Source organism: Loxodonta africana, chromosome 1, assembly GCF_030014295.1.
Source record: "Loxodonta africana isolate mLoxAfr1 chromosome 1, mLoxAfr1.hap2, whole genome shotgun sequence".
NCBI lineage: Eukaryota > Metazoa > Chordata > Mammalia > Proboscidea > Elephantidae > Loxodonta > Loxodonta africana.
In genome coordinates, this window is record NC_087342.1 from 106,063,005 (window position 1) to 106,078,091 (window position 15,087).

At 41.4% G+C, this 15,087-nt stretch overlaps 1 protein-coding gene across 1 annotated transcript in view; it reads right to left on the bottom strand.

Annotated features, from left to right (window-relative positions):
• Positions 1 to 134: 134 nt before the first annotated feature.
• Positions 135 to 15,087, bottom strand: part of ZNF318 (zinc finger protein 318) — a 30,258-nt gene continuing 15,305 nt past the window's right edge. The window contains exons 6-10 of the mRNA XM_003404174.4: positions 12,444 to 12,745; positions 6,071 to 6,274; positions 5,507 to 5,606; positions 4,531 to 4,649; positions 135 to 4,236 (exon numbers count right to left, since the gene is read on the bottom strand). Coding sequence (XP_003404222.2) covers positions 934 to 4,236; positions 4,531 to 4,649; positions 5,507 to 5,606; positions 6,071 to 6,274; positions 12,444 to 12,745 — 4,028 coding nt within the window. The 3' untranslated portion in view covers positions 135 to 933. The remainder of the gene's footprint in view (positions 4,237 to 4,530; positions 4,650 to 5,506; positions 5,607 to 6,070; positions 6,275 to 12,443; positions 12,746 to 15,087) is intronic.

The following is a 15,087-nucleotide window of genomic DNA, read 5'->3' on the forward strand; positions in this document are numbered from 1 at the left end:
GTCTGTGGAACAGAGAATGAGTCCGATCCCAAGACAAGTTTCAGATCATCTACCTCTTCAGAACAGAAATGGCTACTAAACAATTTAACATAAAGTATTTCTGGATCACAATACAATGAGCTAAAGGCCATCTCAAAAACAAAAGTGACCCAAAATATATACCTGCTTCATTGAGTCATGAGTAAGCCTTACCGATTTGTTGTCTTCCAAAAGTGAGTCTGCTAGATTTTCTTCCATGTTTACTGAGGCCATTTCCAAACAGGTTTGGGAGTTGGCAGGATCATCTCCAGCAAAGGCAACATAGTAAGGGAAGTATGGGGGCTCACATGCCACGGGGAAGTAAACAGTAAACAAAAGAGCTACTCACGCTGCATTTCAAACAATGTTAAGGCAGGCCCATCCAAACTGGAAGCCTAAGGGATGAACAATTCTTCCTTCATCAGTAGAAGTTTTCCATTTCAGAAAGCCTTGTGGTGTTTCTCCCAGAGATCCATCAGCTGCCCAGAAAATTGGGTGGGAATACAACACAGCAATTGGAGAAGTCAGCTGTCTCCCTCCTCCCCCATATTCCAGAAATTACAGAGTCAAAGTCAAAATACAATCAAAGCACACTATGTGGACAGTCAGATAGACATTTGATTTTAATGACAAAGTAGGAGAAAATAAATGGCCAAAAAGAATTAACACAAAATACTTTTTTACAGACATATATAGAAGCAGTTATGATTGATTTGTCTGGTATTTTAAGGGAAAAGAAATAAAAAGGAAAGGAGGTAAATTTTTTAGCTTCCATGGACATTTACTGTAAGATGTTAACAACATCTTTTGGTCTAGCTTCCAGAGGAGATAGCCAAATAGCACTGGGTCATCTGGGCACCTGATTTCTAGAAGCCAATGTGATTCATCCACAAGTAGCTCTGGGTATATATTCTTTCAGTTGTGAACACTGGATTCCATGAGGTCCCGGATGGTATCAACTGTAGCTTCTTGTACAGGCATTTGCTGAGGGGCTATGTTACCTCCAACTACCTGCTCCCTTGGAAGGGGCCGTGAATTCTCTTCATCTACTTGAGGAACTGCTACCTCTGTGACAGATGCATTCGGTATTTCCAGCTGTAGTGGTCCCATTTGGAGAGAGCTACACTCAGGAGGGTCACCTGGCTCAGAGAAAGGAGAACACAGCTTGTCTTTCTGAACTCCAGATGTCCGGGTGACAAAGTCAACAAGGTCTGGAAGGCAAGGAGATGGCCCAAGGCCTGAAGAGTTAATTGTTTCTGATTCTAATCTAAGTGACTCTTGTTTCTCTAACTGGGAAGTTTCTTCTACTTCCTCAGGCATCATTCCTCCTGCTAAGAGGTCAAGGGCCTGGTGTGTTACCTCTAAGCTCCCCGAGCCAAGGTCAACATTTTCTACAGGCGGTCCAGTTTTTAAAATCTTAGGAGTGATCCTCCCATTTCTGGGATTAGATGAGTTTTGCTCACCCTCTACCCCAAAGTTAAGCACCAGGGGTTTTGAAGAATCTAATGGAAACCCAGAAAAGGATGGGATTGGTTCAAAGTCAGCAGGAGTGGAGGGATTACATTCTACAAGTGATGCAGAATATTCTTGACACACTTTCTGAGACAGAGCAGTTGGGGATCTGCGTGCTGGTTCTACCTGAGTACTGCAGAAATCAACACAGATATCCCCCAGATTCCCCAAGGCAACAAGCTCTGCTAATTTTAAGTCTGTAGTTTCAAAGTCTTCTGAGGTCTTGCTTTCTATTGTCACTGTTAATTCTGGATGGACACCTCTTAGCTCCAGGGCTTCTGATTCTCGTTTTTCTGGGTTCTCCCAGGTCTCTTGCTTTTTCTTGTTCTCATCCCAAACAGCCAATTCATAGATCATTTTGCCCTGAAAGCCTTTTGATCTTTGTCTCTTGAGTTTGAGGCTTCTGTACCTAGAAATTTTGGAAGCTGACTCTGGAGCTGAATTTTCTAGCCATTCTTCACCAACTGAAACTCCTTGCTCCTGTAGACTACCTGTTAAAAACGTATCTGATCTGACTGAGGACTGAAGAAGCAATTCTGGGGCAGAGTTCTTCACAGGTTTATCTTGTGGATTCTGGAGTAAAGACCTAGCTTCTGACGGAAATGAGTCTCTTTTTGCCTTTGTGGAAGAGAGAGCCTGCGCACTCAATTCAATCACTACTTTACTTTGAGTTTCACTTTCTGTTATCAATTTCTTGGGCTGTTCAGCCTCTCTGTCAGTCATCAGCAACTTGGGCTGTTCCACTTCTCCCTCCCACATGTACCTGCTTCCATCATTCAAATTAGAATTTTCTATCCTGTGGGGCTTAACGTTGATATCCATTCCCTCTGCTACCATCCCCTCAGAGAGTTTTGCTCCCATTTTTTTTAGTTCAGTGTTTGTCTCTACCTCCCCTTTTCCACAATCCTCAGATTGGTGGAGCTCTTGGTTTTCCTCATCCTGGTTACCAGATTCTATGCGATGGACTGCCACCAACTTCTGAGATTCAACGATATGACAATGTGTTTCTGACCGCTGAGGGCCTGGCTCTGCACTGGGTGGTCCTGGCTCTCCCAAATCAAGCTTGATTTTTCCTTCTGGAGGCATATCCTTATTAGTGTCACTCTGGAAGGAGCTAGAATTCCACATGGCCAAAGTATCTGTCTTTGGGGTAATAGTTTCATAATGCCTGCTTTGGCACAACCTTGTCAGAGGCTGCAGGAAGCCATGGCTGCTGTCTCTGCTTTTTGGGTCTGTGTGTTCTACTACTGACCATTTCCCTAGGGACATCACAGTTTTTGCAATGGGCATTTCAGGGTTGCTGACTAAAGGTGCAGTGACTAAAGCCCTATCTTGAGGCATCTCCTCTTGGGATGCACTGCTGTTCAAAGTAGAAGTGGAAGAGCTGTTTGAACTTTCTGCTCTGGAGAAGTTGCTGTTTTCCCCATTGGCCAATGGACCACTGCTCAGCTTAGTCTCAGGGGCCCCTTTTCCACCACTGCTGTAAAATATATCATATAGGTCCTTAGCATTGGCTGTGGCTAGGCATGAATTTCGCTTCTCCAATTTTTTGGCTTGTTCACTGAACACACTTGAGAGGGGTGGAGGTGGACGCACTAACAGAGAGAACAGGGCCTGGTCTCGGTCACTCTCACTCACCCCAGGAGCAGTCTCATCAGAAGGAATGGCAGCTGGCTGTGCCGAGGCCACGATGGCTACAGGTAACACTGGGTTCAAAATGTTAGGAGCCAGAAAGCCAGGGCTGAGAGTCTGAGACACAGTTGCGTTTGATTTTACTGGAGCCAAGACAGCATTTGCTTGAGCAGGTGATGCAGCAGCTGGATGAGGTAAAACTGGGGGTGGTGGAGGGGGTGGTGGAGGGGGTGGTGGAAGAGGTGGTAGCATTTGCTCAGGTATATGGGATGGCTCATTTTTTTCAGCCAGCACCATCTTCTCCTCTGGAGACCCTTTCAGAATCACCTCTTCCCCTCCAAATGCTTTGGAGATGATGTCTGGAGGCAAGAGGAGATCAGATGAAGACTCTTTGACCACTGGCAGAGGCTTAGCAGTGGTTCCAGAGGACTTGATAGACAGAAAGGTGTTGAGAGGAGCTGGCTTACTCACTGTGGCTGAACTTGACTTGCGAAGTACTGTGGATGGGATGGGAAGGTTGGGTCGGATCTTAGTTAGGGATGAAGTTGTCACAACAGGCATCCAAGGGCTGGTATGTGCAACAACAGTTTTCCCAGAGAGCTTGATTTTGATGGGCTTTGCCTTCCCAGCTTCAGCTTTGCCATCTTCTTTGTCCTTAATGCTTTCCGCAATGTCTTCCTTAGGGATACCTGAGGGTACCACTGAACTTTTTTCATCCTCTTTTTCTAGCTTCTTCCAGCTGAATTTTCCAAAAGAGGAAGATATTGGTGATTCCTTCTTTGCCTCTTCTTTTAATTGCAGTTTGGTGCCAACTCTCCTTTTATTTTCAGCCTTTTCAGGGGAGTTCCCACCCTCAGAGAATTGGTCCTCTAATTCCAGAGAGACCTTGTCATCCTCCTTTACTTCCTTCATGACTTTTGCCTTTTTTTCTTTCTTCTCCTCCTTTGGTTTCTCACTAAGTTTGCGTTTAAGCTCACTCTGCCGTCGCCGTTCTGTCTCTAGGACCACAGCCAAGCCAGCTTGGCGGTCCAGATTCCGCCGCTCCTCATATAATGGGTTTTCATCCACATATTTCTGGGAAGAGAAAAGATAAAGGATCAATAACTGTTCAACACACTTCAAAAGAAAAAAATCTTGACCCTACCACTGTTAAAATTCATCTAGTAGAAAATTCCTAAAATCATCTTCCTCGTGGATATAGATAGTACCATCAACTCAGCAGCTCTCATTAGGATTGTGGAGAACTTCCTAGTAGTTAATATTAAAGAAATGTAAATAACTTCTTCTGGCTCTGAAGAAGATATGTGACTAAGTCAAAAAGATTGCTACAAAAAGCTGGAAACTTCACAGGCTATTACAAAGACGAACCTTGTATTTCTCATTGTGTTGGTGACCTTTCACATGTTGCTCTCCAGAAATTGGATCCCCCAAAAATTCCTCACAGAGCTGGCAGTAATATCCAGTGATGGGTATCAGGAACTCAGAGCCTGGAAGCAGCAGAAGAAAGTCATGGAAATAAGTTCTTTCCACCCAAATTCACAGTTACCAAAAGAAACCCTATCTCCCTTTGCATTAAAATGGTATAGCAGAGAGGGCTTTACCCACTTTGGAGTCAAAGGTAGCATTTAGATGAATCTCAATAGCACAGTCCCCCAATCTAAGTCTTGAACCTCTATCCTCTCTACCTTTTGGGAACACTAATTGATCAATTCAGGGATCTCCTCTGCCAGACCCATTTTTGTTGCTGAATCCCCTCAAACTCCAATTAGCACTAAGCATCTCAGGAGGTTTAAAAATTACTCCCAAACAGCCCAGTACCACTGGTATGAGGATCTCTTGTGTTGGTATTAATTCCTCAGGAATTTATCTTGTCCAGATCTAAAGGATGCGGCAGCATGGACTACTTGTGGAGATAAGATATTGGGAGGTCTAAAGGCAGAAGAACTTTCTACTTCTCAATTTATCCCCAATAACAACTACTCAAAACATTTTATAGTTCCTAGTTGGAAAGGCAGTTAAAATACTTTACTGTCCTTTTTAAAAAATCTGGATTTCAAATAAATAAACCAATATCAAAGACAGTTATTCTGCTATATTTTAGAGTGGTATGTAAATGTTTTACATCTATTAGTAGATTTCTGGCCACATGAGTAGAGATTATTTTTATCTGATGGGTCTCTTTATTTCTTCAGGACCTAGTATACTATTTCATACACAGAAGCCCAGCTTTGTTAAAAGGAATGGCCATGTCTCACCCTATGCTGCTTCAGAAGACCTTATTTCAGGGACACCTCTTCCTTAGTGAATGTAAACAAGCTACAGAGGAGGCAAGGAGGAAGCATACCTTTTGCAGGAACAGTTATCTTGTCAGTGCGCTTTACGGCATCTTGCTTGGCCTCACTCTGGGTCTTTGAAGCCCAAGGTCTGTTGTAGGGATCCAGTGTCTATTTGCAAGAGGCAGATGCGCTCACACAACAGCACTAAAAGTTCAATAACCCACTTTTCTCTCTTTTTCCCCCATACATAAGAACAGGGGACCACAAGCCCCAACTACCCTCCACCACCCACTCTGCCAACTGTTTAAATGGAAACCACCTGTAGAAAAGGTAAACATATGTTAGAACAAGTACTAGCGATGAATAAAATGAAACAAAAATATCAGGTACTCAAGAAATCAAAAGAGGCAAAAGCCTCACTTACGCTTGTCATGGTGTTTAGCTACAAGGCAGGTCCCCTGGACAGAGCCCTGGGGATGGTGTCTCCTTTGCTCATATCTCCTGGCTTTTCAGATTGGGGCTCCTGCCCATATGAGAATGTTTCATTTTCCAGCTTTGTGATGTAGAGAAGGGTATAGAACTTGGAGGGTAAGGAGGAAGAGAGTGGAAATAACAAACAGCAAGACTCCTACCTGTGTGTGCTTCTTATTGTGCATATGGGTGAAGAAGTCAAACATGGTTCCACAAATGGAATTGCAATCTTTGCACCAGTGATTGCCAGCATCATAATACTCATAGGCAGTAATGGGCTGATCTGACTGCTTAGCGGCTGGTTGGGAGCTCTCAACAGGCTTGGGGCTCTTAGCACATGACTTCTCATTATTTAGCTTTGATTCCTGAGGGGAAAAACTTGCACTTAGAAGGAATTCAAGGCAGTCTAGATCTGTCATCTTTCAGAAGAAGCAAGTAGTCTACCATAATAATAAACCAAAAAACCAAACCCACTGCTGTCAAGTTGATTCCAACTCATCGTGACCATATAGGACAGACCAGAATTGTTCCCTAGGGTTTCTAAGGCTGTAAATTTTTACAGGAGCAGACTGCCATATCTTTCTCTTGCAGAGGCTGGTGGGTTTAAACCACTGACCTTTCGTTTAGCAGCCGAGTCCCTAACCACTAAGCTACGAGGGCTCCAATTACCACAAGAATAAAACCATACCAAACCCATTGCTGCTGAGTCATTTCCAACTCACAGTGATCCTATAGGACAAAGCAGAACTGCCCCATAGGGTTTCCAAGGAGTGGCTAATAGATTTGAACCACTGACCTTACTGTTGCCAGCTGAATGCTTAACCATCACACCACCAGGGCTCCACCACAATAATAAAGGGTCATATTTCCAGTGCCTAAAGCTGCAGAATGGATCCCTGGTGGCAAAGTGGTTAGGTGCTCAGCTGTTAATCGAAAGGTCAACGGTTTGAACCCACCAGCTGCTCCATGGAAAAAATATGTGGCAGTCTGCTCCCATAAAGATTACAGCCTTGTAAACCCTTCGGACAGTTCTACTCTGTCCTATACAGTTGCTCTGAGTCGTAACTGACTAAATGGCAATGGATTTGATTTTGGTAAAGCTGCATAAACTGGGGAAAAACCCAAGGAAAATTTGTCTCCAAGGCGCAAATAGAACCAGTCAGACTCCACAGTGCTATCACATTATGAAGAGTAAATCATATATTTACTTATATATCCTAGAAGAACACTCAAGTTTATGAAAATACTGGCTACCTCTGGAGACAGGAACTGGAGAGCGGGAGTGGGTAGGAGGTCTTTTTATTACCTATGCAACTAAATACACTAAATTTAAAAATCATAATGACAACTAGGAAGGGGAGAAAAACCAAAATGGCAAAGGTAGTTGACAGCTTAAGCAAAGCAAATGCAGAAAACAGACAACAGTGAGCTCATCATCACTGATGAATACTAGTATAGAAAACTGGAGGCAAAAACTGCATTGTGTATAGATAAAAAGTCATGTAATAACTTAAAAGAAATCTGGGTAAAATATTTCTAACTGCCTAAAATATTACCCTTTGTATTTAACAACTTTGAGTTAACATTAATCTTCTTTTGAAACATTTCAAAACAAAATCTTTTAAAACTCTCCAACATTAAGTTATCAAATATAACAAATGTTTTATTGGAAATTAATTTGTCAGCAAGCTGGGGAAAAGGCACTTAGGAGATGAGAAAGGCACAGAAAAAAGACAGTTCTGGAACACAGAGAGGGTAAGTATGAATGGGGTTCTACAGTAGATAAGATAAAGGAAATGGGTTCCTGGAATACTGGCTGGTAGGGAGCAACAGACAAGAGGAAGAAAAAGAAACAATCAGGCAGCAAAGATAACCATTCACTATTAAGAGTCCTATGCAAGAGTCACTGAAAAGATCACACCAGGCAGGCAGGGGATGAATATGTCACTGTTGGTAAGAGTATTACTAGCCACCACCTTTCTGGAGGATAATCTAAGAATACATATTTAAAAAAAAAACCAAACCCATTGCTGTCAAGTCAATTCTGACTCATAGTGGCCCTGCATGACACAGCAGAACTGCCCGATAGGGTTTCCAAGGAGCAGCTCGTGCATCCGAACTGCCGACCTTTTGGCTAGCAGCCTGAGGTGTTAACCACTGCACCACCAGGGCTCCAAGAATACTATTTTAAGGTATGTAATATATACTTTTTTTTTTAATATATACTATATATGTAAGAATACATATTACATACCTTAAAATTTTATATACCCTTTGACCCAGCATTTCCACTCTTTGGCATTTATCCTAAGGAAATTATTATGTCAGACAACTGGTGATTGATTGGTTAAGTAAATTTTGGTATCCATACAACAAAAAAAACTAATAAGATTGTTAAAAGTGATATTATAGAAATCTATTACTGATATGGAAAGATGTTTATGATATACTGAGATAACCAGTAATAAAATATATTTGAATATCAATTATTGTTGTTGTTAGGTGCCATCGAGTCAGTTTCAACTCAAGAGGCCCTAAGTACAATGGAAAGAAACACTGCCCAGTCCTGTGCCATCCTTACAGCCATTGTTATGCTTGAGCCCATTGTTGCAGCCACTGTGTCGATCCATGTAGTTGAGGGTCTTCCTCTTTTTTTGCTGACCCTTTACCTTACCAAGCATGATGTCCTTCTCTAGGGACTGGTCCCTCCTGATAACACGTCCAAAGTCCATAAGATGAAGTCTCACCATCCTCCCTTCTAAGGAGCATTCTGGCAGCACTTCTTCCAAGACAGATTCGTTTGTTCTTCTGACAGTCCATGGTATATTTAATATTCTTCGCCAACACCATAATTCAAAGGCATCAATTCTTCAGTACTCCTTAGTCACTGTCCAGCTTTCACATGCATAGGAGGAGATTAAAAACACCATGGCTTGGGTCAGGTGCACCTTGGTCCTTAAAGTGATGCCTTTGCTTTTTAACACTTTAAAGAGGTCTTCTGCAGCAGATTTGCCCAATGCAATCCATCTTTTGATTTCTTGACTGCTGCTTCCAAGGGCGTTGATTGTGGATCCACGTAAAATGAAATCCTTGACAACGTCAATCTTTTCTGTTTATCACATGATGTTGCTTAATGGTCCAATTGGGAGGATGTGTTTTCTTTATGTTTAGGTGTAATCCATACTGAAGGCTGTAGTCTTTGATCTTCATCAGTAAGTGCTTCAAGTCCTCTTCACTTTCAGCAAACAAGGTTGTGTCATCTGCATATCGCACGTTTTTAATGTCTTCCTCCAATCCTGATACTGCATTCTTCTTCATACAGTCCAGTTTCTTGAATTATTTGCTCGGCATACAGATTGAATAAGCATGGCGAATATCAAAAAAGATATGTAAATAGGCATAAAACGCCAAATGTCACCTTATCCAAAAGACCTTTCCTAACCACTCCATATCAAATACAGTCACTCTAAATCCCTGATTCTGTTTTCTTTTTTAATGTACTTATTACTATGTAACATACACTTATTTGTTTGTCTTTTAATTCACGTCTATACTGTTCCTGACTATATTCCCAATATCTAGAACAGTGCCTGGCACCTTCTTGGTGATCAATAAATATTTGTTAAATGAATTAATGAACAGAAGAAGGATTTGGAGTAATATACATTGAAGTATTAATAATGGTTGTCTCTAGGGGACGGAATTGTGGGATTGTATGTCAGTGTTTATTTCCCTGAAATGAACATAAAGAGATAGAAAACCTCAAACCAATTATGTATTTTTAAAGAAAGGCAAAGAAAGAATACCAAAGACAGACAGAAAAAAGAGGTTACAGACAAAACATTCCTTACTGCTGAAATGGAAACTGGATTGCAACATATTTTCATCAGCTTCAAGGAACATGAAGACTCATCAAAACTGAGCTGATCAATTATCATGGGGCTGGTGAATAGAAAAAACTCCAAACAGTGTGTAAGTCAAATACAAAGGGCCAAACTTTCAAGCTCTTCTTCCGTCAAAGGTCCGGGACTAAGTAACTCAAGTATAAAAGATTATAGTCCTATCTGGGTGAGAAAGAGAACTACTCTTCCAGGAAGACACGTAGAAATTAGAGCAGGTTGATAAGAGAATACAGACTATCCTTTCCCCTAATCCCAAAATTAACCAAGCATCTACTATGTGCTGGACATACTGGATGCCCCGGGAAACACGAAGATAAATAAGTTATACTCTTTTATCCTCAAGCTCTCATTTAATGAAAGAGACACACATGAGAACAAAAAGACAGAATGAAATAAGTCTCAAAGAAGCAATTGTATATTATGGGAGTGCTAAAAAAGAGCTGACTAAATCTGGGTAAGATTCTAAGAATTCTTCATGAAATACGTAGTATTAAAGTTGGGCCCTCATGAAAAACGGGGACTGGGAGAAAGATTATGCCAGCTGAGAGGATTACTAATGCAAAATCAGAGGTGTAATAGCATATTGCACATCTAGAAAGCAACAAGCATTTTGAAGTGGTGGGAGTGTAAGATGTAGCAGAGAGGGAATCTGGAAAGACAGGTTCATTATTCAAACAAATATTTTCTTGAACTCTATTACATGCCAGGCACTGAGCTATGTATTGGAAATTATATCGATGCCTGAAACAGATATGGCCTCTGATCCCTTGAACCTTAAAAATCCAATTGGGGGACCGATATAAAATAATTACACATGTAATTATATAATTACAACTATCATAAATGCTAAGAAAGAAAATTATAAGATACTATGAGTGCCTACCTGGCAAATTTAACGGGCTGGGGAATCACGGAAGGGAGTCGGGAAAGTAATTTAAGCTGAGATCTGAAGGATAAATGTGAGTTAGTAAGAGGGGATAAGGAAAGGGGTTTGTATGGTAAGCAGAGCAAACAAAGGACGCAATGGCATTAGAGGGATGATGCATTTGAGGAACTGAAAGGCTGATAAAGAAAATATAGTGAGGAAGAGGGAAAAGAGACAGGAAATGAGGCTCAAAACATAGGCAAGGGAACATCACAATCATCAGCTATAATGTGCAGAAAGGATTAAGAGTGTTGCAGTACAATCAAGAATTGAAGGTGGCTTGGATTTGGATGGCAATGGAGATGAAGAGGATGTTTCATGGATTGAATTGTGTCCCCCCAAAACATGTGTCAACTTTGTTAGGCCATGATTTCTAGTATTGCCTGGTTGTCTTCCATTTAGTGATTTTCCTATGTGCTATAAACCATAATCTCTGCCTGTGGTTAAAGAGGATTAGGGTGGGATGTAACATGCTCAGGTCACATCCCTGATCCAATGTAAAGGGAGTTTCCCTGAGATGTGGCCTGCACCACCTTTTATCTTATAAGAGATAAATAGAAAGCAAGCAGGGTCGGGGACTTCAAACCACCAAGAAAGCAGTGCCGGGAACAGAGCGCATCCTTTGGAGCTGGGGCTCCTGCGCAGAGAAGCTCCTAGTCCAGGGGAAGATTGATGACAAGGCTCTTCCCCTAGAGCTGACAGAGAGCGAGAGCCTCTGGAGCTGACACCCTGAATTCGGACTTCTAGCCTACTAGACTCTGGGAAAATACACTTCTCTTTGTTAAAGTATTCCACTTGTGGTAGTTCTGTTATAGCAGTACTAGATGACTAAGACAAAATGAAACTTAGATATACTCTGGAGGGAGAACTGGCAGAATTTGGTAACTGATTGGGTATGTAGTAGTTGGGGAGAGGGAAGCACTGATGGCATAAAAACTGATGGATAGTGGTACTATTCATTGATAATGAGTAACACTGGAAGACGAAAATGTTGGAGGGAGGGTGACCACAATCATTAGTTTGAGACGTGCTGACACTCAGGTTTGGACCTCAGAAGGATGATTTGAGGTAGAATATAAAACTGGAAGTTGTCAGTATGGTATCTGTGCACAGAACTGGATGAAATGGCCTAGGGAGAGAGTAGAATTCTGGAGAACTGGACCAGGACTGAGCCCTGAGAAACTCAAATATTTAAAGATCAGATAGCAAGAGGATAGGTAGCAAAGGACACTAAACAAACAGCAGCCAGAATACTAGGAGAAAAACACGTGTGAGAAAAGCAGAGGGAAGAAAGTATTTTTAGGAGAGAGTGATTCCCTGTGTCAAATATTGCTCACTTGACAACTGAAATACATTCACTGGCTTCAGCAGCATTGTGATGACCCTGTTGCTAAATACGAACCCCAAAATTAAATATATACAAACTGTGAGAAAATTAGAAGTCACACTAGAGTGGACTAAGGAGTAAATGGTGGAACAAGATCATAGAGGCCCTGAATGCTGAGGATTTTAGATTCTACTTTGTGGGCAACAGGGAACTGCTGAAACTCCAGAGAGTACCACGATCTGATCTATGTTTAAGAAAATAACACTAACAAGATTAAGAACAGATAGGAAAAGAAAGCTAAGAAAATAGTTAGAAAGCGTCTGTAAGAGCCATGGGAGATAAAAGATAAAATAACAGAAATGAAAAAGCTGAGCTGTTACCTTGCTGTTGGAGGAGCTTGAGGGGGATGACACTTTTTCCGGGCTTGTAGCTTTTTCTGTTTTTTCAGACCTCTCTGCAGGTTCTTTACTGTCATTTGAAGACTTCTGGGATTTATCAAAAATGTTAATTCCCAAGATCTGAGCCACCTTGTCCAGTTCGGACTGCTTCTTTTCTGCCTCTTCCGCTTCTTGTCGTAGCTCTGCAATGTCCTTCATAATGTTATCCTGAAGCCGACTCACCTCCACCAGGAGCGGGTCTTTGTGGCCATCCTTTTCCCTTCGTTTTTTGCGCAGCATCTCTCCTGAGTAGTCACATGTCAACAGAAAGCAACACAGGAAAAGAAAGTTAAGAGAGTGAATCATTTTCCAGTCACAAGTAGTAATCTATCAGGATCTTAGGGTTACGAAATCTTTTCTCACAAAAGTTTCTAAGAGCAAACAAGACTCTCCTTCCACATGGTTGGTTTAGATGCACCTTCTATGGAGATAAATGATGGAAGATTACATTATCTTCTGTGTAGGGGTTATCAGCCAGCGATTTACAGACAGGCTTCCAGGGCTCTATGAACCCCCAAAATGGTATGTCCAAGTTTGTGTGCATGTCGTGTACCCAGAAAAAGGTTAATAAATGCTGTACTTATGAATCTAGGGTACAAAGATTTTCCAGAATGTAAGAAACATTCGAAGTCACATATTTGACTTTATCTGATTTAATGATCCTTCACTAACTCCCTTCACTGAGTTTTAGGTTTTGCCTCAGGCTCAACCAATGTTATCTCTTATCCCAAACTGCATGTCCTCAGGTATTAATTCTCACAGGATTCATAACTAAGTTTCCAAACCCAGTCAAAAGCAACTCTTCTCCTACCCTCTGTTCTTCCATACCATCGACAAACTGCTGCATACAGAAGTCTTCCTCTGTTCTTTCCTCATTGTGTAAATTTTTGAAAGCATAAATGGAGATGGAATCAAAAATGAGGCATCAAAGAACATCTTTTTTGTGCCAAAAAGTAAGGAAGTGCTTAAAAAATGATGCGGACATATCAAAAGGACATAGGTATCAGCTTAAAGGGGCTCCCACTGGCCATATCTGGGACAATTTGAGCATGAAAATAAATGAATAAAGACGTCATGGATTGAATTGTGTCCCCCTAAAACATGTGCTGTAAATTCTACTACACCTGTGGTTATAATCCCGTTTGGGAACAGGGCTTCTCTGTTATGTTAATGAGGCAGTATTAGTGTAGGGTGGAAACCCTGGTGGCACAGTGGTTAAGTGCTACTGCTGCTAACCAAAGGGATGGCAGTTTAAATCCGCCAGGTGCTCCTTGGAAACTCTATGGGGCAGTTCTACTCTGTCCTATACGGTCGCTATGAGTCAGAATTGACTCGACGGCACTGGGTTTGGTTTTTTTTTTTTTTGGTTTTAGTGTAGGGTGTGTCTTAAATCAATCTTTTTTAAAATTTGAAAGACAGCAGAGTCGGCAAGTTGCTAGAAAGCATAGATAGGGGATGAGAGATGCCATGCCCCATGAGATCTCCAAGGAATCAAGAAACAGAAGTTGCAATGAAACAAGGACCTTCCCCCAGAGCCAACAGAGAAAGAAAGCCTTCCTTTAGAGCTGGCACCCTGAACTTGGACATCTAGCCTCCTAAACTCTAAGAAAACAGATTTCTGTTTGTTAAAGTCACCCATGTGTGGTATTTCTATTACAGCAACACTAGATAACTAAAACAAAAGATTATAACCTATCAAATAAAGAATTCATGAGTTCACAATGATATAAAGAAATAAACAGGGGGAGAGCTCCTCCTTACAGTGGAAAGCCAACTGATAAAAGTAGAAGGAATGACGCAATTAGAAAATCGTAATTTAGCAACTGACTGAGGCAAGACCCATCAATGAATGTTAAACCAGTGGGTGGATATCTGAGGAGTAACTGAATGCTTTACATAGTCTCAAAGTATCTCCCCCACAAGATCCTTATTAATCAAAAGTATAAAATACCAACTTTACAGTGGAGAAACCTGGCAGATACCAGTTTAAGCAAATGATCAAAGTTAACATCACCAGTAACAAGACAAAGCAACACCTAATATGAACTCGGCATCACTTCTGTGGTATTCCTGCCAAAAATACATAACCTGAATTTAACCACATGGAAACATCAGAAAAAACAAAATTAAGGGACATTCTACAAAATATGGAAACCCTGGTGACGTAGTGGTTAAGTGCTATGGCTGCTAACCAAGAGCTGGAAAGTTCGAATCTGCCAAGCACTCCTTGAAAACTCTGTGGGGTAGTTCTACTCTGTCCTATAGGGGCACTATCAGTTGGAATTGACTTGACAGCAGTGGGTCTGGTTTTTTTTTTTTGTCTACAAAATATGTGACCTCTCTTCAAAAACACTGATGTCATGTTTACAACAATGACAAAAGAAAAAGAAGAGCTGAGGCTGCTTATGTACAACCAAACACCTCACGGGATCTGGTTCCTTGGTTTGGAGGTTTAGGATTATGATTTCATGGGATATCCAGTTAATTGGCCTAATAACATGTTTAGTGCTCCTGTTCTACATCTTGGTTCGTTGTGTAGTGTATGGGGTCTTAAAAGCTTTCAAGAGGCTAGTCAACGTACAACACT